Source organism: Trachypithecus francoisi, unplaced genomic scaffold (assembly GCF_009764315.1).
Source record: "Trachypithecus francoisi isolate TF-2019V2 unplaced genomic scaffold, Tfra_2.0 Lachesis_group12, whole genome shotgun sequence".
Lineage (NCBI taxonomy): Eukaryota > Metazoa > Chordata > Mammalia > Primates > Cercopithecidae > Trachypithecus > Trachypithecus francoisi.
The window spans coordinates 120483809-120508404 of record NW_022681457.1 but is presented as its reverse complement, the minus strand read 5'-3'; the positions used below and the strand labels follow the sequence as shown (position 1 = coordinate 120508404).

General features: G+C 62.3%; 1 protein-coding gene across 5 annotated transcripts in view; it reads right to left on the bottom strand.

Moving 5' to 3' along the window:
* Positions 1-550: 550 nt before the first annotated feature.
* The window catches only part of MORN1 (MORN repeat containing 1), a 68832-nt gene continuing 44786 nt past the window's right edge, over positions 551-24596 (bottom strand). For 3 of the 5 annotated variants that reach the window (XM_033228656.1, XM_033228654.1, XM_033228653.1), the window contains 4 exons: positions 15896-16029; positions 15649-15728; positions 3399-3445; positions 561-868 (listed from right to left, as the gene is read on the bottom strand). In XM_033228656.1, coding sequence (XP_033084547.1) covers positions 675-868; positions 3399-3445; positions 15649-15728; positions 15896-16029 — 455 coding nt within the window. In that variant the 3' untranslated portion in view covers positions 561-674. Of the gene's footprint in view, positions 869-3398; positions 3446-15648; positions 15729-15895; positions 16030-22057; positions 22938-24596 lie in introns of those variants that run through there. The other 2 variants (XM_033228655.1, XM_033228658.1) reach the window with 2 other exon arrangements.

Here is a 24596-nt window from a genome sequence, read left to right as displayed (position 1 = left end):
TGTCTGAGGGGCCCTCCAGAGGCAGCCGTAGAATGTCCCTGACCATCCTCCCTGTTCAGTGCGGGGTGGGGACGTCAGGCAGGCAGGATACCGGGTCAGGAGAGCTGATCGCATGCCTCCTGCCTCTCGCCATGGGAGCCTGTCCTGCGGGCAGGATTGCCTGGAGTGGGTAGTGCCAGGCGGAGGCCAGGGGGTTGCCTGGCTGGGCTTCACTGCAGAGCTCTGTGGCAGGGAGACAGAGACCCTCCTTCCCATCCCCAGCCTGGCAGGGAATTCCAGCACCGACCGTGGCTGGGCCTGGGAACAGTGTGGGTGGGACAGACATGCTGGCCTCGAAGGGTGCCTGGGCGACTGCCACAGCCTGGCCTTGAGAGGAGTCACCCCATGTGTCCCGCCTGAGCCCCCAGGCTTCCCAGGGCTGTGCGCAGAGCGGAGGCCACAGCAGTGAGTGAGGACACGGGCTCCAGTCCTGCGGCCTCACCCGCGAGCATGTGGGTGCGTGGAAAGGGCCTCGCTGCGGGCGTCGGGCCCAAGGAGCAGTGCCCTCCACAGCTGCCACTGAGCATTGTATTCAAACAGCCGCAGGGCTCTGGGGAATCGGGGACAGGGTCCCGCAAGCAGAGGCAGAGTTTCTTGCCGTTCACACCGAGGTGGCCTCCTGTGGACACGGGGCCTCACCGAGGCGCTGGAGGCTCTGGGGTGCAGCCATGGGCCTGCCAGCCACTTGAGGCTTCCGGGCCTTCTTCCAGGACGTGGGGTGGCTGGTCAGCCCTCTTCACTACGACTCGCAGGTGTTTGAAGGCGGGGGGCAGTGTACGTCCCAGAAATGGCGGAGTGGTCACGTCATGGATCATGAGCACGTACTCCCCTGCAAGGGGCGGGCTGGGCTGGTCCTCAGCAGGCTCCTGTCCCCTGCCCTCCCTGGCCTCAGTCCACTGCCCACTCTCGTGTGCCCACTGGCCCCTGTGTCCCCGACCCTGGTCATCTCTGCTCGGGTTCTGGGATTCTTGGCACTGTAACCACAGCACCGGCCACCGGACCAGTCCTGGGGTGCTGGACACACAGTCAGCATAGGTGGATAAACTAACTTTGGGTAAAGGAAACCACCTCTGACCTCAGGCCACCGCCCAGCTACGGCCTCCGACTCAGAGGCTGGCAAGGACAGACACGACCCTCACACGGCGGCCACTCTCCAGCCCCTGCCGCTGACCTGGCTGTGGGTCCCTGGAGGATTCTTTTGCAAATACTTTCCTACTTTTTAGAAGAAAAATAATTCATTTCCTCTATAAACTGTTTTTAAAAATAACGAGCGCTCTGAAGGCAGGTGTGTGTGACTTGCTTTCGAAGCCCCCGCCCCGGCCCCTTCCCCACACCCGCGCTCTCTGGGTGGGGCTGGAGGGCGGCCCTGCTGGGGGGACTCGGCAGAGAAGGAAAAGTACTTTTCCTTTCACAGTCTGTAAACTGTCTGGAGAGCTTCAAAGTTGGAGAAACCATAAAAAAGAAAATAAGAAATAACAAAAAGTGAGGTTGCCATAGAAACCGTCCTCTCCCCTCCCCTGAGCCTGCCGGGGCTGGCACCGGAGAGTGGAAAAGGCGCCTCGGCTGGCCTGGGCTCACACCAGGAATGCGGCCGCAGCTGAAATGGGGGCAGGAGTCGGCTCACACCGCAAGGCAGAGCAACATTCCAGACGCTGGCCTGGAAAACAGCGCTCCCTTCGCAGAACGGCGGCCTCCTCCGGCCAGGCCAAGGGCTCGGCCGCCTGTGCGTTCCCAGGGCTGGACAAGAGCGAGCCTCGGGGGCCGGGAGGAATGTACTTGGCCCTGAGTCAGTTCCTCTAGAAAAAAACATGGTTCTGGGGGCCTCGCAGGGGGACACACGTTCTGCAACCTGGCGGCTGTGGGCCACAGCGCTGGGCACCAGGGCCAGCCTCCCTGGCGGGCGGAGGAAGGGCCCCACATGGCAACGCCACAGTGTTTCCAAGCAGCCTGGTTTCTAGGTGTTCCCAGGAATCCAGCTATACCAGCGGCTGCCAAGGCGCTGGCCAGGGGGCCGAGAGCTCAGTGGGCAGTGGCTGAGGAGCCGGCCACAGGCCCCATCTGACCCCACTCCTGAGGCCAGCGTCCCGGCAGATGGGAAGGGCGGGAAGGGCTCTGGCTGGTGGCCACTATACGGCAGGCAGGGCCTCGATGGCCACATGATCTAGCCCTGGGCCAGCTCTCACCCGGGGCCTCGGCCATACATATATGGCTTAGCCCCAAATGGCCCCACGTCGGATCTCCCTTCGCTCCTCACCCCCTGAGCTGTCTCCACGGAGCACATAAAGCCTGGCCGGGTGGCTGCGCAGAGATGCCAGGACCAGCCAACGTCGATGTGATGTCCCGCCCCCACCCTCGCCCACCTACTCCTCCTGGGATGGCCGGGACGGGGTGGCCTGGTCGACGGTGTGAGGGCCGCTGTGGGACCCCAGGAGACACCGCCCAGGACTCCGGCCCCACCCCTCACCAAGGCCTCGCTGGCTATAGCCCTGGCAGCAGTGGTGCCGTCCCCATGACCACGGTGGCTCCGCTTGCTCCCACTGTGCCAGAGGCAGCTCCGTGGTGGCATCCAGACCCCAGTGAGCGGTGGGCCCAGACCTTCCAGCCTTTGGCTCTCCAGCCAGAACCCCAGAGACACCAGAGGAAGGTCATTCACGTTGGCCCAGCGGACAGAGAGGCTCCGCTCTCCGTCAGGCACCCAGTCAGCCGCAGTGCTCGGGCCCTGCTAGGGCTCCAAGCCATTGTGTAGCTGAGGTGCCTGGCATTTGGCCCCTCTGGCTTGGAGGGGGATGCCAGGCCTAGGCTGTGGGGCTGAGCCCCAGGACTGGGGCGACTGGAGGAGGCCCCACGGCTGAGGGTCTGCACCTGAGCCTCCTCCAGGCCCTCGCTGCACCCCTCCTCACTGTCCCCATAGCAGCCCCCATGCCGGGAGGAACCTCCCGCCCAGCCCAGCCCACCAGGCCCCGGCAGCCGGCCTTGCTGGGGTGCAGCTCCTCATGGTTCAGCCACCGTGGGCCTCGACAGCTGCCCCTCAGCTCCCCTTGGCAACCCTTGGACCCCAAGGCTTCTGCGCCTCCGTGCTCCCTGTCCCCATGGCTTCCTCCTTTCTAGGACATTCCCCACATCAAGGGCTGTGTCGGCCCAGCTTCAAATCTTTCTGGATCATCCCCAGCCCCCAAACCACCAGCCCCCTTCCCATTCAGGCCCTTGGGAGGGCTCGGCTGCTCCCAAATCCCCCACCCACTGCCACCTGCCTCTGGGGACCCCGGGCCGAGTTCCCCCAACCCCAGCCCTGGGCTGTGGCCTCTCGCCTCTCCAGACAGTGGCACAACCGGTGATGGACTTGAGCCCTGGCCACCTACCTGGGTATGCTGCCACAGCCTGCTCCTCCGTGGCTCTCCCCTCAGGCCTGTGGAGACGACACAGTGAGACCCCTGAATGCCCTGTCTGGGCCCCGAGGACGTGGCATCCCTGACCCGAACAAGGGCTAGTGGCTCCAGGGTGGATTCGGGGCCCCAGGACAGCAGAGGCCTGCAAACTCCACCTCGGGGCCACGGGCAGGATAGGGAGAGTCCTCTGGCAGCCTGCACCCAGCTCTCTGCCCCTCGGGCCCGTGGGCTGCCCTGTGCAAATCCTCTTTGTCTAAATTATTGACGTGCTTATGGCCTTGGAGCAGGAGTGGGACTGACAACCCCATTTCCACAGGCTTCTGACAAGGCGGAGGTCTCCCCGGTGCAGCCGAGAAGATCCTGAAGGGCGGGAAAGGCCCGAAGCCCCTGAGAGGCGGCCACGCCGGAGCCTGCAGGGAGCAACTGAGGAGCAGCGGAAGTCTCAGCAAGAGGGACCAGGAGGCCCGGCGGGGGCACGGTGTCCCCTCGGAGGGACAGAGGTTCAGTGTCACCTGGGAGCGTCATGGCTGGGAAAGGAGAGGAAGCAGTGAGGATGGGAGGGGCCCGGGGTCCTGCCGAGGCCTCCCCATGGAGACACTCACTGCCCTGGCTCCCTGGGGGGGGAGTGCAGCTCCTGCCCTGAGGCAGTCTTTGGGGGAACCACCACCCACCTTGGTTTCTGATCTGCAACAAGTGAGGGGCCCGTTCCTCCTGCTGGACAGGGTCTCGGGGGACCCGCGGGCCGGGGCGAGGCCATGGCCAGGCAGGATCTGGGTCAGGGGGGCAGGTGGGCCCTAAGGACATGGTCATGGCACCTGAGCCTCCTCCAGACCCTCACTGCACCCCTCCTCACTGTCCCCACAGCAGCTCCCACGCTGGGAGGAACCCACCAGGCCCTGGCAGCCGGCCTTGCTGGGGAGCAGCTCCTCATGGTTCAGCCACTGGGGGGGAGGCAGTCCCTGCACATGGGGAAGTTGGGCCACCCGGCAGGTGCCTCGGATGCTCCTGCTGCAGGGACAAGGGGCTGGCTCCGTGTGGACACTCACCCTCCTCCCCGGACAGGGAGATACACTTCAGAAGTACATCTTACTTTCCCTCCCTCCCTCCCTTCCTCCCTCCCTTCCTCCCTCCCTCTCTCCCTCCTTTGCTTCCTCCCTCCATCCCTCCTTCCTTCCCTTTTTCTTTTTCTCTCTTGTGCTTTCTTCCTCTCTCTCTCTTTCTCTCCTTTCTTTCTCTAGATAGAGTCTTGCTCTGTGACCCAGGCTAGAGTGAGCGGCACAATCACGGCTCACTGCAGCCTCCAGCTCCTGGGCTCGAGCAAGGAACCCCCTCGCCTTAGACTTCCAAGGAGCTTGGAGCACAGGAGTGTGGAGTGTGCCACCATGCCCACGGGACCACAGGAGTGTGCCACCATGCCCACGGGACCACAGGAGTGTGCCACTATGCCCAGCTAATTGAAAAAGTTTTTAGAGACGAGGTCTCACTATGTTGTCCAGGCTGGTCTCAAAGTCCTGGGCTCAAGAGAATCCTTCCACCTCCACCTCCTGAAGTGCTGGGATCACTGCACCTGGCTTTTGTTGAATTTTTTTTTTTTTTGTTTTTTTTAAGCAATAGAGACAGGGTCTCACTCTGTTGCCCAGGCTGGAGTGCTGTGGCCTGATCATGGCTCACTGCAGCCTCAACCTCCCTAGTAGCTAAGACTATAGACACATGCCATCATGCCCAGCTAATTTTTAATTTTTTTTTGTGGGGATGGGGTCTCACTATGTTGCCCAGGCTGGTCTTAAACTCCTGGGCTCAAATGATCCTCCCACCTTGGCCTCCTAAAGTGTTGGGGTTACTGGCACGAGCCACCGCACCCAGCTGAGACGTTCTTTCTTTTTTTTTTTTTTTTTTGAGACGGAGTCCCGCTCTGTCGCCCAGGCTGGAGTACAGTGGCTGGATCTCAGCTCACTGCAAGCTCCGCCTCCCGGGTTTATGCCATTCTCCTGCCTCAGCCTCCCGAGTAGCTGGGACTACAGGCGCCCGCCACCTCGCCCGGCTAGTTTTTCGTAGTTTTTAGTAGAGACGGGGTTTCACAGTGTTAGCCAGGATGGTCTCGATCTCCCGACCTCGTGATCCGCCCATCTCGGCCTCCCAAAGTGCTGGGATTACAGGCTTGAGCCACCGTGCCCGGCCGAGACGTTCTTTCTGTGTGAAGCCCCAGGTGTGCTGGGCTGTGTCCAGAATCACCCATCCAATGGGCCTGGGGAAGCCTGCTGGCACCATCCCACGGCCTCTTTCCACCGCCCTATCCTCTGTGGCTGGCCAGTTCCTGTCCTTCGTGGCTCAAGGGGGTCAACAGCCCACCCAGAGCTGGGAGAGAGCCAAGGGCTCCTTGACTGGCCAGGTTCCTACCCATCGACAAACCTAAATCCTACAGGCAGCAACTGGGTGACAAAGAATGAAAGACAGAAGACTTTGAAATGACTTCATTTCGAGTGGGGAGAATGGGTCTTGCCGGGCCCCAGGACCCATGTAAGACACAGGAGTGTGAGCAAGGAGGGGAAGCGGGGTACATAATTCAGCACTGAGAGTAACTGGTCTGCCAGGCTGCCAGCCTTAGAGAAAGAAGCAGGATTACAGGAATCCTGAGAGTTTTTACAGAACCCCCAGGGCTTTGAGGAAAACACAGGCAGAGCCAGGAAGGAGCTCGGGAGTCTCGGCCTAGGGAGGAGGCAGTGCAGATTCACAGGCATGGGTGCCCCACGGACGGTGAGCAGGCCCGAGGCCAGTGTCCACGCAGCGTCCACGCAGGCATCGGTGCCCCACGGACGGCAAGCAGGCCCGAGGCCAGTGTCCACGCAGCATCCACGCAGGCATCAGTGCCCCACGGACGGCGAGCAGGCCCGAGGCCAGTGTCCACGCAGCGTCCACGCAGGCATCGGTGCCCCATGGACGGCAAGCAGGCCTGAGGCCAGCGTCTGCAGAGACCGCACATGCGGAGGCGGTGCAGGCAGTGGCCTGGGGGCATCTGGGTGCCCACTGCGTGCCTGGAATTGCACCTTCACATGGGTGCCAGCCCCTCACTCCTGTCCCTCAGTCACTGGCCATGACGGCCCTGACACTGGAGGCCCCAGTGAGTCTGCACCACCCCGGCGCCGTTTCCTGCCAGTTCTGCCCGAGGCAGCAGCTGCCACCACTGCACAGACACATCCTGCTTCCTCCTGACCTTTGGAGGTCTGGCCCGGCATCGGCCTGGCAGTCTTGGCCTCCCTGTCGGGGTCAGTGTCTGGGGACCCAGGTGAAGACACAGCAGTCCGGGCCTCACCCAGGGTCTATGTGTGGCTGTTCTGCAGCGCTGAACGTCTGAGGCCTGTGTTGCCCCCATGGACTTGTGCTGTGGACACCCCAGCACTCACACAGAGACACAGAAACATGGGCGGTGTCTAGGCTGCAGAGGCTCCATTGCTGACCCCAGGTCCAGAGGCTGTGGCCGGTTGCGAGTGGCCTCTGTGGCTTTTAGAAGCACAGACAGGAGATGAGGTGGACGAGGCGGTGCAGGTGGAGGGCCGTGAGGAGGGACAGGCATGGTGGGCAGGCAACCACCTCTGCAAGGCCAACAGGTGCTGCCCGGCTCCCTCCTCTTGCCTGTGCCTCTGGCAGTGACCAGAGTGGCCTGTCGGCCGAACTGGCCACCCTGATGGGTAAGGGCTGCTTTCCCGAGGCCCTGCATCGCATCTCGGTGTCCCCGAGTGAGCTCCTGGCCTTGGCAGCCCCCCTCACCGCACCTTCCCAGGCCAGATGCTCCGAGAAGCCAAGAGGTCCCCTGAGGAGCCCCTCACAGGCTTCTGTGTGCAGACAGCAGCGAGTCACCGAGCAGAGCTCCAGGGAGCGGCGTCAGAGAGGCCTTGGCCGAGTGCAGGCCCAGCAGGGGACCTCTGGCAGCCTGTAGCCCTTGACCCTGTCTACCCAGACCCACTCCTTCGGGCCTGGGCTCGCCCTTTGCTGTCCTCAGTCTTCCAGTCTATGATGTGGACATGTTCCTCACGCACGGCTTTGGCGTGCCCTGACCTGGGCATGAAGTTAGAGCTGGGCCTGAGGCCAGTCTGCTGCCAGGCCAGGGAGGGCAGTTCATGGCAGGGGTCTGAGGCCTGGCCTGGTGTCACGGCTCCTGGAGAAGGGCGCCCACTGGAGCTGTCAGGGGTCATGCCTGGGAGTCAGAGAGTCCAGGCAGATCCTGGTGACAAGGGCAGGAGGCTTTGCCCAGCTCTGGGGCTCCACACAGCCTCTAGGGCCACCAGGATGTGCCGGGAGCGGGTAAGGCAAGAGCCAAGCAAGACACAATCAGGAGGAATCTGTCACCTGGAGGTGGGGGGTGTGACTTTCTGAGAAGGGCCCAGGCTTCCCCACCTGCTGCGCAGGAGGCGCACCCCAGGGTTTTCTGCAGCTCTGGGGGTCCCTGTGAGAGCCCGAAAATCAGGACCCTTGGCCGCAGATCTGGGGCCAGCTTGGAAACCGTTGTCACCTCCTTAGTATCCCCAAGAAATGAGAGCCGGGGCCAGTGCTTTCTGTAACAGCCCCAGGCACAGACACAGACGGGTGCAGACGCCAGCCCCGGCTCCTCTCCCAGAGCACAGTCTGTGTGTCCTGCTCCATGGAGCACCTGGAGAACATGCCAGCACCAGGGAGGCCTCTTGCCCCTGGCCTGGGCCGAGGAACTGGGGGCCACATTGCCAGGGGAACCCTCCCAGGGAGGCCCCTCTGCGCCCGCAGGCTGGGGAGATGATGGTGGTTTTGTGACTACTTTCCCAGGTCAAAGGTCAGAGTTTGGATTCTTGGCCCCAGGCCTTGGGGAGGCAGCCGCCACAGACCCCCAGGTGCCCTGTCCCCAGTGGGCGGTCAGCTTCAGGCCTTGGAAAGCCTGAGGGGTGTTCTCTGTTTGGGGGAGCCTGTTCACCTGTGGGCATTTGCCGTGCGGGTGTGCGAAGAGTTAACAGTTGCCCTGCCCCAGCCCCTCCGTCTGCTGTGGGGTTATCATTGCACATCCCCCTGAGCACTGGGCACATCCGCGGGCCCAGCTGTTCCCGCCTGGCCCTCACACCTGGTTTGGTTTAGTATCACTGCTTGGACAAGACAGGGCTCGTTTTTCAACCTTTAGAAGTTTCTAGGCCGGGCGCGGTGGCTCTTGCCTGTAATCCCAGCACTTTGGGAGGCTGTGGCGGGCAGATCACGAGGTCAGGAGATCGAGACCATCCTGGCTAACATGGTGAAATACAAAAAAATTAGCCGAGCGCGGTGGCGGGCACCTGTAGTCCCAGCTGCTTGGGAGGCTGAGGCAGCAGAATGGCGTGAACCCGGGAGGCAGAGCTTGCAGTGAGCCGAGATGGCGCCACCGCACTCCCGCCTGGGCTACGGAGCAAGACTCCGTCTCAGAAAAAAAAAAAAAAGTTTCTAAAGAACGCAGTCAATCCCTTTCTCTCGTGGCTGAACTCCCACTTGGAGGTGCTTCCAGCAGTGGGGCCAGGGCGCCTGGTGCTGCCTACCGAGGACCCTGGTGCCCCCAGGTGCCCAGTGCCCTCCCTGCAGCCCACCCCATTGTCCTGGGAGCTCTCATCCCTGTGTGCCCAGCCCCCAGCCTGCTGGACACCAGTCCCCCACCCCGGGGCCAGATTCCATGAGGACCACAGCCAGGTGCAGGCTGAGACCCACTGGCTAGGGCATCCCCTGGGCACCTTCCCTGGGGATGGAGGGGCTGGGCTGAGTGGGACCTCCTGGCCACAGGGTCAGTAGGTGGCAAGGCCCAGAGAGGAGGCAGAGCCCTTGGGGAGGGTGAGCAGGTGAGCGGAGGAGACCAGAGTCGCCACTGCATCATGCGGGCCCCTTTGGGTCTGTTCAGAGTCTATTCCAGATCGTGTTCTCCAAGGCCCCACTGGGCTGGGCCCTGTGCAGGTGTGGAGGAGGCACTGGCAAGGATGTTCAGAGATGGCACCAGCAGTGAGCAGGCCAGACTCAGGCCAAGGGGCAGGCTGGGCTGCTGGGCTGTGTCCGTGTGTTTTTTTTTGTTTTTTTTTTTTTTGAGACGGAGTCTCGCTCTGTCGCCCAGGCTGGAGTGCAGTGGCCCGATCTCAGCTCACTGCAAGCTCCGCCTCCTGGGTTTATGCCATTCTCCTGCCTCAGCCTCCCGAGTAGCTGGGACTACAGGCGCCCGCCACCTCGCCCGGCTAATTTTTTAAAATTTTTTTAGTAGAGACGGGGTTTCACCGTGTTCGCCAGGATGGTCTTGATCTCCTGACCTCGTGATCCACCCGTCTCGGCCTCCCAAAGTGCTGGGATTACAGGCTTGAGCCACCGCGCCTGGCCGTCCGTGTGTTTATGGCGGAGACCAGTGTGCCCAGGAGAGGACTGGGGGGAGCTGCGGGTGAGGTGGGACCCCGGCTTGTGCCTGTGGGAATTTTCTGTTTGTCCATCTTGGGGCCGGGGAGGGGGTGGTTGCTGGGCTTCTCTGTGCTTCCTCCATCTGCACCCCTCGGCCGGGCGAGCTGGTGGCACGGGCCTCCCCACCTGGGCTGCGAATCACAGGCTGCTTTACTGGCCAGGCCTGCACCTAACTGGCCACAGGGTGCTGGCCAGGACTCACGCTCAGAGAAAGGACACGTTGCCGCCCCAAGTCCTGTCCCTATTCAGACCCAGCCAACCCCGACAGGCCCGGTGCATGGTCAGGCTCTTGCCTCACGTGTCTCTGGGCACCAGTGGCGGCTGCTGGCTCCAAGGCCATTCTCCTGGCTCCTGTCACCTCTTCGTGGCAGACGAGGGAGGAACGGGTCGGTGTCCTGCGTCCTCTGGGCCTAGGACAGGTGAGGAGCCCAGGTGCCTGTCCCCACCGGTGGCCTTTCAAAGGGGATGAAGGCCTGTGTGGGACGCTCCACGGTCACTGGCGATGGTGCCAGGAAGGGGCTCTGTGGGCTGTGGAGCTTCCATGATCTTTTCAAGTAAAAAAAAATTAATTGACTCCATCTGTGTTGGCCTAATGACTGATTAAATGACTAATCACAGAAGTCTTCATTAAGTCCATTTTTCTTGGAGCCGAGGAGGGAGGAGGGGCTTGGACGCCGACAGCCACCAGTGAGCAGTGACACGCAAGGTCTCCGTGTACCCGTGTCTGTGGTCGGGCTGATGGACCCCGTCCCGGGCCGATGGGGCTCGGGTGGCCGCATTTTCCTATCATGAAGCATGGAATTAGGATTTCTGGGGCCAGCACCACCCCCACCATTCCTGTGGAATTCTCCTGTGTGGCTGGGCAAAATCATGGCCACGTTGATCAAACCGAGTCCCTCTTCTGCAGCTGACATAATTTCACATCTTTTAGGAACTGACAGGGCTTTGTCCTTTTGTGGAATTCCGTAACACGCCTGGAATGTCTCTGCAGGAATGCAGCCAGAGGCCCTCTCAGAAACACGTCCCCTCCCGGGCAGCGGGCGGTGGGCACGTGCGGGGCCCTCATGTCTGGTCTGCGTCTACCGCCCACTACAGGGAGGGCCATCCCATCCATGCTGTCTCCGCTCCCACAAGCTGGGGTTCGGCCCCAGGTGGACATGGGGCACGTGGTGAGGCAACGAGTTGGGAGCCAGATTCAGCGGATGGCGCAGGAGCCCCTCGTGCAGCCTCTCCAGAGCCACTCGGGACCCCTCTCCTGGTCAGCACCTCTCCCTGTCATCCTGCCAGAGCAGCATGAGTCAGGGCAGCCGTGGCCCTCCAGGCCTGGACTCTGCCCCACGTGGCCGCAGGGGTGGGTGGGGCTCCTCCCCGGGGCTCCCTGACATCCTTGGACGTGCTGGGGCAGTTGGGGGTGCCCTGGCAGGCAGGTGCAGGGCCTTGGCCTCTGGCTATGTCTGCAAGGCCCTTGCAGCAGGACCCTCTCTGGCCACCCTACACAAAGGGTGACCAGGCCCTGGAGGGCTTCGGAGGGTCAGAGCATGCCTGCGGGGGTCCTGGTGGCCCTGGCTGGGCTTTGGGAGGGCAGACATGGCCTCTGTGCCCACAAAAACCAGGCTTCCTTTGGGGCACAGCTTGTGAAGGAACGTTGGCCCCTCTTTCCTCTGCCTATTTTAGGGAGCAGTCAAAGAAGACTTTGCAGGATCCTGCCTGAGAGTCGTAACAAAGGCACGTGCTTCTCCCGCGTGGGCCGTGCTTCTTATGTCAATTGAAACCTGTTGCTGCGCCTCTCCCGCTGCTGCGCCTCTCCCGCTGCTGCGCCTCTCCCGCTGCTGCGCCTCTCCCGCACGCGCTGCTGCGCCTCTCCCGCTGCTGCGCCTCCCGCTGCTGCGCCTCCCCGCACGCGCTGCTGCGCCTCTCCCGCTGCTGCGCCTCTCCCGCACGCGCTGCTGCGCCACTCCGGCTGCTGCGCCTCTCCCGCACGCGCTGCTGCGCCTCTCCGACTGCTGCACCTCTCCGGCTGCTGCGCCTCTCCCGCACGCGCTGCTGCGCCTCTCCGACTGCTGCACCTCTCCGGCTGCTGCGCCTCTCCCGCACGCGCTGCTGCGCCTCTCCGACTGCTGCGCCTCTCCCGCTGCTGCGCCTCTCCGGCTGCTGCGCCCTCGGCTGCTGCGCTCTCCCGCACGCGCTGCTGCGCCTCTCCGACTGCGCGCATCTCGGCTGCTGCGCCTCTCCGGCTGCTGCGCCTCTCCCGCACGCGCTGCTGCGCCTCTCCGACTGCTGCGCCTCTCCCGCTGCTGCGCCTCTCCGGCTGCTGCGCCTCTCCCGCACGCGCTGCTGCGCCTCTCGGCTGCTGCGCCTCTCCCGCTGCTGCGCCTCACGGGCTGCTGCGCCTCTTCTGCGCACGCCTCTCCCGAAATTACAGGCTGGTATGTCACTCTTCATCTTTGTCCTTTTTTTTCAGTCATTTCTATTGTTTGGAGCCTCCTGGATGACGGTGACAGGCTCTGATGTGGGCTTTGAGGGGCCACCCGGTGGGGAGTGCATCAGGTGCCCTGGCGCTCACCAGGTGCCCAGCGGGGCTGCCTGTCCTCCTGAGGGCACTGGTGTCACCCAGTGGATGCTGAGAGGAGCTCCTGTTGTGCAGCTGCACGAAGGGGACACAGATATGGCTGTTTTGAGGGACAGATGGCTCCCCCAGAGCGCCAGTCTCAGCACACCCTGGTGAGCACAGCCTGGCCACCCTGACCATCGCGCACAGACTCCAGCATTGCCCCGCCCTGCCCTCCCCTGTGCCTGGCACGGGCTGGGGACCCTGCCTGGAACCACTCGGCCACGGCACAGTGAGGGTTCCTTAAATGCAAACCAGACGCAGCTGACTGAGTGTTCGAGGGCTTTGGATTTGCCAGAGCCAGGTTGGCTGCTGGAAAGAATGGCTTTCTTAGAATTCTGAAAAGTGGGCTCTTTGGGCCCAGAGACAGGTCGACGCTGGTTCAGGAAGCTGGGACCTACACCGGAGGGAGAGGTGCTTCTTCCTCACCGCACAGCAGGCAGAAGGCACGGGGGCAACAGCGGGGGGGAGCCTCAGGCAGGGTCCCCCACTCTTTCCTAAGAGGGGGCTGTCGCACACACACCCAGATGGGTTGTGGGGGGCTTCAGCAGGGACAGAGCTGGGGAGGCCCTGGAAGAGGTTGTGAGGTCGACGCCCTGGTCAGCCACAGTTGAAGGCCTCTGGATGGTGGGGGACAGCAGGTGCGAGGGCGGTAAGGGATCACGTGGCTGCAATGACCCGCTGGTGGGGGCAGGGGAGCCAGGCTCCAGCGAGGACGAGAGGCACAGGCCCAGGTTTGTCTCTAAGCCACTGCCACCCCAGGATCCATGGCGGAGAGGCCTGCAAATGTGCGGCCCTTCACCTCCATGCTGGGTGCTCACTCCAGGAGCGGGCAGAGCTTACGGAGAGGTTGCGATGGAAAAGACTCCCCAGGGTTTCCATACCCAGAAGAGGTAAGCCCAGCTGCACAGAGAGGCGGGGCTCCCTGGAGGGAGCGGCCTCGGTTTGGGATGCCTGCCCCAACACAATGGGAGGGCCCTAGCTGTGCGGCCGTGCGGCGTGCAGCCGGCAGGAGGCAGGGGAAGCCGCTGCTGGTCACAAACGTGTGCCCCGAAGAGACAACATCATTTTAACACTGAACACTCCAACGCAGCGGCCACGTCGTCCTGGGATTGTAACAATCCTAGTCCAAAGATGCTTCACCTGAGGGCAGTGCGAGCCCTTTGTGGGCGCAGCCCAGGCTGGGAGGAGACGCCGACCCCTGCGTTCTCTCAGGTGGAAAAGAGCGAAAGCCTTTTTGCTGAAATAAGACGTTTCAACATCACCCTCAGTGCTGAGGTTGCCACGGTTATGGAATGAAGTGGAGGTGCTGCCCTGGGCGTTTGGGTCTGTGCGTGTCTGTGGGAGTGACTCTCAGAGTGTCTCAGCTTTTGGCTCTCACAAATGCTCCCACGGCCGAGTCGCTGGGCAAACAGGGCCCCCGCGCCTGCAGGATCTTGGCTATTTTTTAGTCTCTGCTTCTCAAGTTATCGTACAAAGCGAATTTCATATTTAATTCACAAACCATGACTCAGAGCTAGACAGAGGGCGGCGCCTCCCCCATGGGTGAGTGGCATCAAAGGCCTGCCAGTGCCAGCACCTTGGCAGCCCCCGAGCGTCCCCCACGAGGGGCCTCACTGCAGGGGCTGCAGCAGACCCTCCTCCCGCCTCGCTGGACCTCTTCCCTGGAGCTCCGCCGCTGGGCCTGTGCTCGCTGCCTTGGCTACTTCCATACCCGCCACCCTTCCCCGTGGAAGCAGGAGGCGGCCCCGGCACACTGACATTCACATCCGCTTCTGTTTGCTGGATGGGCAGAGGCACGGGAGGTCTCAAGGGCCCGATACCCCGTGTTGGTCCCAGGCAGGCGCTGGGGATACCTGGAGCCCTCCCCTGCCCCTGAAGCCCTTCTGTGGCCACTGCAGGGGTCTGGTTCTCCACCCACCTGCCTTGCCCAAGGCCCCCGGTGCCAACCCTGTCCCAGGAGGACCCATGTCTCTCAAGAGCAGGTGATTTTTCCTGCAGGGTCTGTGCAGCGCGTCACCAGAATGTTTTGCCCCAATCAGGAATCCCAAACGTCACAGCTTCCACCCAAGAAAACAAGAGTGAGTGCCTGGGCCGGGCGCGGTGGCTCACACCTGTAATCCCAGCACTTTGGGAGGCCGAGGCGGGCGGATCACGAGGTCAGGAGATGGAGACCATCCTGGCTAACACGGTGAAACCCCGTTTCTACTAAAATTAAAAAAAAAAAAATTATCCGGGTGGGGTTGCAGGAGCCTGTAGTCCCCGCTATTTGAGAGGCTGAGGCAGGAGAATGGCGTGAACCGGGAGGAGGAGCTTGCAGTGAGCCGAGATTGCGCCACTGTACTCCATCCTGGGCGGGTAACAGAGCAAGACTTCATCTCAACAACAACAACAACAAAAAATAGCGAGTGCCTGGCAGGCGGGTGGGAGCAGGATGGGTGCTGGTCACTCTATGAGCAACCCAGCAGCTCCTCCACAGCCTGCGGGGCCAGCGAGGGTTGGTGGGACAAGCCACTGTGTCCTCGGGCTCAGGCCAGGAGGGACGGGTCCCCAGAGCACATCAGCGGGGGCCTCCCCAGCCCAGCCCAGTGTGCAGCTGCCTCCAGTTTGTAGACAGAGTCCTGACCTGAGGTGGAAGCTGTGGCTGGGCCCTGAGCCCCAGTTTCTTCCCAGTAGAACCAGCTGGTTATGGCCCTGCATGTGCTGTGCCCGTAGCACTGCCAGGCCCAGGATGATGAGATGTGACGACCACAAACCCCCACGGTGTCCCCACTTGCATGTGCCACGATGTGCACCTGGTCCCACTCCTGTCCTCCAGCTCACAGAGTCCCCTTAGACCACTGCCCTGAACCCTGGCCACCAGCCGCCTTCCTCTGGGAACCCCCGGGCTCCTTCTGCCTCTCTGCCTCCGCGTGCCCACAGCCTGGTCCACCCGGCGGTCTGGGGGTTGTAGTGATCGAAGCAGATGGACCGGCCCCAGCTCCGCCCACTTCGTACCAGCCCAGGCAAGTCACAGGGTAGCTGTCAGCCCCGCGAGACCCTGGTGGGGGGCTCCCTGAAGCGAGGCCCGTGTAGGCTCACTGCCTTCTCAGACCAGGTCCTTGGCTCCCCTGGGCCTTCCCTGTCCTCCCGGCCCAGCTGATGAGGAGGCCAGAGCTGACCCTCCAAACGCCGGCCAGTGGTGTGGGACACTGCTACCTGCTGCCTCCAGGCGGTTCCTGTGCAGTGGGTGGTATCCCTCTGGGGTGCAAGCCGCCTCTGGATCTGCTGCCTGCCTTCTAGAAGGATTGGGCAGGAGGAGGGGAGAGGGAGAGGCTCAGAAAGGGGGCCAAGAGCTCTGCTCGAAACCCCCCGGGTACACGTGGCCTGGGTGTTGAGGTGGTGGGTGGGCAGGGACCGTCTTGAGTGACGTGGGATGGCCTCTCCACCCGCCATGGGCACCCACCTTGTGGAGGCTGTCCAGGAACAGGAAGGGGTGGTACCCGGGCGGGGGCGGCCCCAGTAGGACATCGGTGAACTCGGCACTGCCCTGATCCACTCGCCGACAGGCCCCGGGACAATGGGGCGTGTGTCCCCCGGCTGAGGAGACAGAATGAAGAAAGGCTCTGTGAGGGGCTCGGGGCGGAGACAGAGGGAGCCCGCAAGGCTGTGCTGACGTGTGGCTCTGGCCAGGGCAGCGGGCACAGACATAAGCAGCGACGCCGTCTTGGTGGGGGCAGGTCAGGGGGCAGGGACTGTCCCTCCTGGGTGCTCCCTCTGGCCACCGACAGTGGAGGTGGGGTCCTTCGTATCCACGGCCCCATGATGTCCCCATTCCCTTCTGAGTCCACCCCAGCACCTGGGACCCCAGTGCTCTGTGGCAGGAAGGGTCTCCCATCTGCAGCCCCCTGCCAGCCGAGGCACTTGCTTCCAGGGTAGGGCTGGGCCTCGGACCCTGGCCAGAGAGGCTGGTGCTCAGCAGCATAGCCACATGCCCTCCTCTGAGTGTAGCATAAGGAGGAAGACGGTTCTGCTCCAGCGATGCATCAAGATGGGCCTGGCATCGGGCCCCATTCTCCACCAGCGTGGAGGGGAGAAATCAGGGGTGGCTGCCAGTCCCTCCAAGTGGCAGCGGACCCCAAGTCCTCGGGCATCGGAGGAGGCTGTGAGTGGGCTCAGCCTGTGCATCCCTCAGTGGGCCCCTGCAGACCCTTGTCCATCCTAGCTTGCTTCAGCTCCTCTCCCAGGATCCCAGGGTGTGAGGTACGGGGCTTCCCGTTGGCTCCCGCCACGAACAGACGGAGCTAGAGCCCCCAGGGCCTACCCTGCTGTGTCTTTTACAAGGACGGTCAGTGGCTGAGCCTGAAGGAGATAACTTTAGTGCAGCCCCTCCACACACACATACACATCAGAACCCACTCTCCCACGGGCACCTGGGGCTCTCCTGACGTCCCTGCCCCGAGGGCCCTCCCCTTGCACACACCACTGGTAGGAGGTGCTAGCAGGAGGCCATGGGATGTGGTGAGGGCTGAAGGTTGGCTCCAGAGTTGGCTGGATGGGGGAGTTCTGAGAGGGAGGCAGGGGCTGGTGTGGTGGCTTTAGGGCCACAAATAAGTGTCCCCACCAGGCAGTGACACCATCAAAAAACAGAAGAGACCCAGCTCCAGGGTGGATAGAAGGGTGGAGCCAGGACAGTGCCCAGGAGGGAAGGAGGAGTCAGGGGCTGCTGAGGGGTGCGCAGGAGGCCAGGTCTGTTTGGGCTCAGTTTCATTTGTGGCCGGATCCCAGGAGGCAGAACCCTCACGTGGGGCCCTGAGTGAGTGGAGGGGCGCCGGATAGGACCTTGGGGATGGAGGCATTAACGTCCCTTTCCCGGAGCCCAACTTCTGTAGGAAGCGACAGAGATGCTAAGAAGAGCCAGCCTCAGAAGTACCTCCAAATTGCAGGAGGGAGAATTATCTCTCTCAGAGGTGTCTTTATTTAATCATTATGGTGCATTGTAGAGAGAAAGTCTTCCTTCTACAAGGACACTCTTTAACTGACATCCTTCTCCCAGCAGCTTTTGCTGGCCCGGCACTATTTACGTCCGGGGCGATGGCTGGGAGCTGCACTGCTGATGGCATAATTTCCATTTCTTAACGCACCGATGCTTTCCACGTGGACTGCACTGGAGCTAACTTGGACTGCGTCTTTTATCGATACCCCCTGGGCAATAAAGACGCCAGCTCTGTATCCTGATCATGCGGACGCCCTCGCCCTCGGCAAGGTGACTGCTCCAGAGTGGGCCCAGATCCTGAGCCCCAAGAATGCGTGGTTCACACGGCGTTGGGGGCTTCAGACCTCCACCTGCCACGTGCCATTTCGGGGGGCAAGGTGGGAGATTGGAAAATGTATTTTTAGAAGCCCAGCAGGCATTCCTGGTGTGTAAATAAACATACATCCGCCTGGAGCCTGGAGGCTGTCTGCATCGCTGAGGCTCAGGGATTCCGGCCAAGCTGTTTGAAGAGCCTCCTTTGCCTGGTGATCACAATGGCTAGTGTCAGGTGCCTTCAGGCAGGTTCTGGCAACATCCCTGCTCTCCTCAGAGTAAAGGCTCTGTCGTGATTGCCCCTGGCTGATAAGCAGCCAAGGCTCAGCCGGGTAAAGGGAGGCCTCCCTGCGTAGCACAAACAGAAACTAATGGCTTTCAGTTTAGCAGGAAGAAGACAGAGGACACCAGGGCCTGTAAAACCGGGTTCCTTGAGCCCATGTGGGTTTGACCGGGGGGGTTTCCTGGAGGTGCAGGCAGAAGCTCCCGTCTGCGTGGTCCCTGTCCGAGAGTGAAGAGGAGGCCCTCTGGGTTGGCCAAGACGCTTTTGTTGCAAGCAAGAGAAACGAGAAATGGTGAAAAGCAGAAGGGGAGTGTTGTCCACAGCCTTGAGCTCGGAGGAGCCTTCTAGATCCCAGCACATCTGGATCCAGGCGCTCACACTGTGTCTCTTTCTTCTGGATGTCACCTCCCCCTCCCTCAGGCTCTGACCGCCACATGGCACAGGCCCACGGAGGGAGCCTTTCTGCTGCCACGCTGGGGGACTGCCTGGCCATGAGAGACAGAGGTCCACCTCTGCCATGCACTCCCCGAGTTGGGGCTGCAGGCTGACCGCAGCAGCCCCCGGGTCCTGGCTGTGACCGCCTTCCCGGAGGTTGGCACCACACCCCCCAGGTGCTCAAGCTGAAAGTTTGGGATCAGCCTCCAGTTGCCCCTGCCCCATATCTTATGCACCCACAATTACTGCAGCTGCAGCAACAAGGCTATCAAGGCTGCCTTCAAAACGTATCTGTGCCTGGACCCCCAAGGCTGCCCACTGCCCTGCCACACCCCTGCCAGGCCCCAGTGTCTCCCACCAAGTCACTGGCACTGCCCTCAGCTGGAGCCCAACTCCTGGGTCCCCCTCGCCCTTCAGTCCATTGTTTACACGGGACCCTCACACGGAAGCCAGGTCAGTCCCTCCCCTGCCGAGGGCCCGGAACTCAGCCCGGCCTGGCCCTGCCTGATGCTGGGCCAGAAACGCCACAGAAGCTTGCACATCCCCTAAAGAAAACGAGGGTACAGGAAGGCCCAGCCAAAGTGTCCTGCGGGGCTGCTCTCTGTGGAGCAAGGTTTGGAATCCAGCCGGCTGCTCCTGTTCAGGGCACCCTCCGTGCAGAAGCAGGCACCCCCGCCGCACGGCTTCTCTGCGTTTGCTGAAGGGGCAGGTTTTCCAAGGCTGCGCCTGGGCTCTGCTGCTGACATCAGGGTGCCCTGGCCTGAGCCCCTACTTGTCCCCCGGTGTCATCGGCTACAGATGGCCGCTGTCCCCACAGGCCCTGTTTCCTCCTGCCACTGGGCCCCAGGGGACCGCGGAGGCTGCTGTCCCTGGGGCAGGCTGGCCTCTCTTCCGTTCAGACCCCTTTGGGTGGCCACCTCGCTTCCCATGGACACAAGCACCACGTTCAGCCAGATGACCCCTCACCTGCCTCCTCAGGGGCCACACACCCAGCCCTGGCAGCCAGCAGCTCCCTCATGCTGTGTACTGTGCATCCCACACCCTGTAGACACCAGAGCAGAGCTGAGTCCCTCCTCCAGCCCAGCCTCCCCTTGGTGAGGGGCCTGCCCTCCCCCGGTCACTGACTCTTCCCCTTACTCCATGACACCCCTCCGCCCACACAAGTTTCTCCAAACTTCTCAGATCCTCCTTGTGGGCACCTCCATGGCTGCAGTCCTGGGGTTTGGGCCATCATCTGTGGCTCGGAGGACTGCAGTGGGTCCCTAGGCCTCCAGCACCCCTGGTCCTGTCACCCACTGTCTGTCTCCAGCACATGGAGGACTCGAGGCAGCAGGTGGACCTTGTCACTCACCAGCTCCACATGGCCAGAGGCTTTTCCTGTCATGTGAGCACAGGCCATGATGTGAGCCACCACACAGGCCATGATGTTGGGCTGCCACACAGGCTGCCATACGAGCCATCGCATGATGCAGGCTGCCACACAGGCCATGGCGAGGGTGGCCACATAGGCTGCCACACAGGCCACGACGTGGGGCTGCCACACAGGCTGCCACATAGGCCACGGTGAGGGCTGCCATAGAGGCCAAAACATGGGCCCCATAGTGCAGCCCATGATACCAGCCACGAGGCCATGACGCGGGCTGTCCTCCAGTCCTCTCTCTCCTCCTTGCCCGTCTCCACCCGGCCCCTCTGGCCCTGGCATTGCTGCTTGTCTGGTGCAGGCTGGCCTTGCCCTTCCGTCCCGGTCCCCACACTGCCTTGGTCTGGTGGCCCCTCCCGACTGAGCCTCTCCTAGCCCTGCTGTGTCCCGCCTGTTGCTTGCTACCCAGCTTCCCCTTTGTGGATCTGTCCCCAGCAGAGCCCACTTCCCTGTCTTGTCCCCAGCACTCCCCAACTGGTCCTGGGCACGCTGCTGACCGTGTGATGGCCAGGTGCCCAGCTGAGCCAACTTGCTGGTCACAGTGTAGCTGCCCCCCAACATCACCCCCTTCCTGGGCATCGTCCTGCTTGTGCCCCCGTCTGCAAATGTGCTCCCATTAGGCCAAACCACCGAAAAGAAAAGGCTAAAAGGGACCGGGAACAGTGGCTCACGCCTGTAATCCCAGCACTTTGGGAGGCCGAAGCGGGAAGATCAGGAGGTCAGGAGATTGAGACCATTCTGGCCAACACAGTGAAACCCCATTTCTACTAAAAATACAAAAATTAGCTGGGTGTGGTGGTGCATGCATGTGGTTCCAGCTACTCGGGAGGCTGAGGCACGAGAATCGCTTGAACCTGGGAGGCAGAGGTTGCGGTGAGGTGAGATCGTGCCACTGCACTCCAGCCTGGCCACAGGGTGAGACTCCGTCTTAAAAAAAAAAAAAGAAAAAAGAAAGAAAAGGCTGAAAGTCTGATGGCGAGTGCCCCCCCAAAGGCATTAAAGTCAGAAAAGCTGAGGTGAGAGACGCTTTCAGACGGCGCAGTGCCCACTGTCAGTGGAGACCCTCTCTTCCCCGTCTGAGTGGCGCCCGCCAGCCTGAGTGGGCCTCACTCCAAGGCTCAGGGAGGCAAATTCTGTGACAGACGCATCAGCTCATCAAACACTGGGCTCCATGGGCCCCAGAGGAACCACTCATGGCGGAGAGTGAGGATCCCTGGCAGTGTCTGGGGCACTCCCTGACCCAAGGCCATGCTCATCACCTCCCGGCCAGGCCGACCCACTGAGGCAGGGCTCCCAGCAGGCGTGCCCATCCCCAGACTCCCAGCAGGCATGCCCATCCCCAGCTCTCATGAGTGACTTCCAAAGCCTTTATGCCAGTCTTAATTACATCAATTACAGCTTTATAAGCAAAATAAAGGTCACCGTACGACCTCGAGGGGCCTCAGGAACCGAGAGGCTGAGTGCCAGCCCGGGACGGGATCGGGCAGCTTGACCACTCCGGAGGGGATGCCAAGTCATTATCTTTTTACGGCGGACTCAATTAGACTCCCTAGTCACCTGTGTAGGGCACCAGGCAGCAGGCGGGGACATGGCCGGAATCAACAAGGCTGCTCGGGCCAGGCCAGCCCCAAGAACGGCCGCAGCAGGCCCAGGACCTGGCCAGGGGGAGGGCAGGCCAGAGCAGAAACGCTGATTTCATTTAAGTGGATTCAAAAAATAAAACGTTATTGGCCCTAAGGGGACGAGGACAGTCTCATTCGGAGGTGACCAGACACAGCGCATTAGTCTTTAGGAGTAGGTCAGTCAGCCGAGAAGTGTGGCTCATTAGAGATGCAGGGCGGGGCCTGGAGAAGTCAGCGGGAATACGTGGGGGACACGAGTCACATGGGGGCCTTTCAGACTCCCCTGCTGTCCCCAGCCCCGGGCTTCGTCCTCACCTCCCTCACCCTCCTCACCTCCCACACCTCAGACATGGCTCCGCTGACCCGAGCCACCCAAGAGCCACGGGGAGGTGTAGGCTGGGCCGCCACCGTACCTGGCCTCCCTCAGCAGAGCCAGCGTGGGCCCTGGCACTGTCACCGAGAAGGAACCCATGCTGGTCTTTCCTTTGCCTTTTTAAATATTTTATTTTATCATAGAGATGGCCTCCCTATGTGGCCCAGGCTGGCCTTGAACTCCTGAGTTCAAGCAATCCTCCCGCCTCAGCCTCCCTAAGTGCTGGGATCACAGGTGTGGCTCCGCGCCAGCTCCTTGCCTTTCCTGAGGCATAGAAAATGTGCTTGACCCTAAGCCTCCGTCTCCAGTAGCCTCTATCCTTCCCGAATGTTCAGAAAATAAAGGATGCTCCGGAGCTCCCGGGGCCTAATCGGTTGCGGCTGCTCCTGCACATTTTGCCAGCACGATGCTGATGTTTCTCCACTGCTGCCTTCAGACCTGCTTCTGGGATGTGCGGGCGCCTCTGCTGGCAAAGCTGCCAAGACAGGACTGCTCTGGGCTCTCTCTGTGCCTGCCCATTCCTCGCCTCCAGGAGCCCCCCACAAAACTGTCTGTGCAGCTGGCAGAGCCGCCGGGCCCTGGGGACGACGCTGTGGGGCACCAGCCCTGCTGGGGCCAGGTGGGTGCTGTTCCCGTCAGGCGGGAACGGGATCAGGCCCCTCATCTTGCTCCTCATCCTCTGGGGGTGCTGTGCTGAGTAACAGTGGCCCCTCGAGGACTGAGACTCGGGCCTGGGGCCCTGGACAAGGTCCGGGGCTCCCACGGCTGCTGTCCTCAGGGCTCTCCTCATCCCCACTGTGTTCTCAGGAGCTGTTCTGAAGCTTTCCTGGGGAGGACAGGCCAGAAGCCACCCTGCCACGGCTGTCCTGGGCCCTCAGATAGACAGAGGCCTCGCGGAGCCATGGAAGCAGCTTCACAGGGCGGCAGGAGAAGGCGCAGCCACAGAGGCCAGCTCTCCTGGGGACTGGCTGCCTCCCGAGGCTTCTAAACACCGTGGAGTCCGCCTCTGCCTTGGGGTTTGGACTTCTTTTAGCAAAACGGTGTAGAATCCATGGCCCCCTGTTCTTCTGGAAGAGAATGGAGGAAACCGTGGTCCCGTGTCAGCTGGGCGGGATTCCCGCAGGCCTCCCCTGCTACCAGCAGGCCCAGCTGTGTGGGTGACTGAGGTGGGGCTGGGGCCAGGGGCAGGGTGGGGTGGGGGTGGGCCAGCTTCCCTAGGACCCTCTTCCCGGCCATCGGCCTTCTTTCCCATCTGGAGCAGGAGAGAAAGGAGTGTGGGAGAGCCTGGCCCAGACCCACCAGAATCAGGCCGGCAGAGAACGTGTGTCCCCGCAGTCACGGCTGAGGAGGACGTTCACAGGCACTGCCCTCAGGTGGCCTTAGGGGCTCTTCTTGCCAGAGCAGCATCACCTGAGGGCTGGGCGTGGCCAGGCACGAGGGGCTGGTGGGCCTGGGAGGGATGTGCAGGGCAGGTGGAGACGTGGTTCTGAAGCCGGGCAGCTGCTGCCCAGAAGCTCCAGTGAGCACACTCGACAAGGCGGTGTGGCAAGCTGGCTCCGAGCGTCCCCCACAGGGCCCCGAGCGTCCCCCACAGGGCCACACTCTCACTATGGGGGAGCAGGAAGGCCCAGCGACCAGCAGCATGTTGGGGGGCTGGGAAAGGCCTGGGGGACAGGGTGTGGGGTGCAGGAGCCCTAAGGCCGACGCTGGTGAGGACGCCAGGGGTGGGGACTGCACAGACAGCAGTTCCTCTGGACAGGGATCCTGCATGGGCCGGGCTGTGCAAAGGACACGCTGGTCCCTGCTGGCCTCTCAGGGCAAGCGTGACGACCCTGGCCTGCCCCGGCCTCCGTCCCTGGGGGCCTTGTCCCTGCGCTGCACAGATGGGGCCCAGCCGCCCCAGTGGGAAGGGAAAGGGGGAGCGCTGCACCAACTTGCGGGCTCTAGGAGCCACAACGGCTACCTGCGGAGCCTGGGGGCAGGGCTGAAGCTGGCTACGGAGGTCCTTGGGGGCCACCTCCACCTTCCAGCAGCAAATGCCAAGTCCCCAAATGCAGAATTCTGCCAGTGGGAGCATCACCATCTCTGTTGGCACCAAGTGAGAGCAACGAAGACAGGTCAGCCGCCAGGAGGGCTCTACGTGTCCTCACGCCCTGCACTCATGGGTGGCCACATGCACCCGCACCCTCGCACAGGCACAGGCAGTCCTCAGGCTGCCACACTCAGGGTCTGTCTCTGCCCCTGGCACCTCCAACCCATTCCTTCCACCGGGCCAGGGCCAGGCCTGCACACCCACCACCTGCCACCTGCTGGGGCAGCAGTCACGCACTCCCCCGCTGCTCCCTGTTGGTGGCCGAGCGTGGGCCAGCCTTGTTGGGGGATACAGGACAATTTGGGGTACTTGCCTCACCTCTGTCCTCCTTGGAGAGCCTGGGGCTCACCCTACATGGCTCTGAACAACAAGGGCCAGGCTCTGCACCGGGAGACCCTTTGCCCTGCCAGCTGGACCCTCAGGCTGCTCAGAGGGCCAACCGCAGCACCTGCCCCTCGCCAGGGGACACAGGCTGCCAGCATCGCTGCTGACCAGAGATGGAGATGAAGGCGCCCTAGCTGGCAACACAGGGGCTCTGTGTCCCAGGGTCTCCTCGAGGAACAGAAACTGTGCCGAGGGCCTAGGGCCAGGCTGCAGTGAGCAGCTCTGACCCCACGTGCCCGGTGCCCACGCC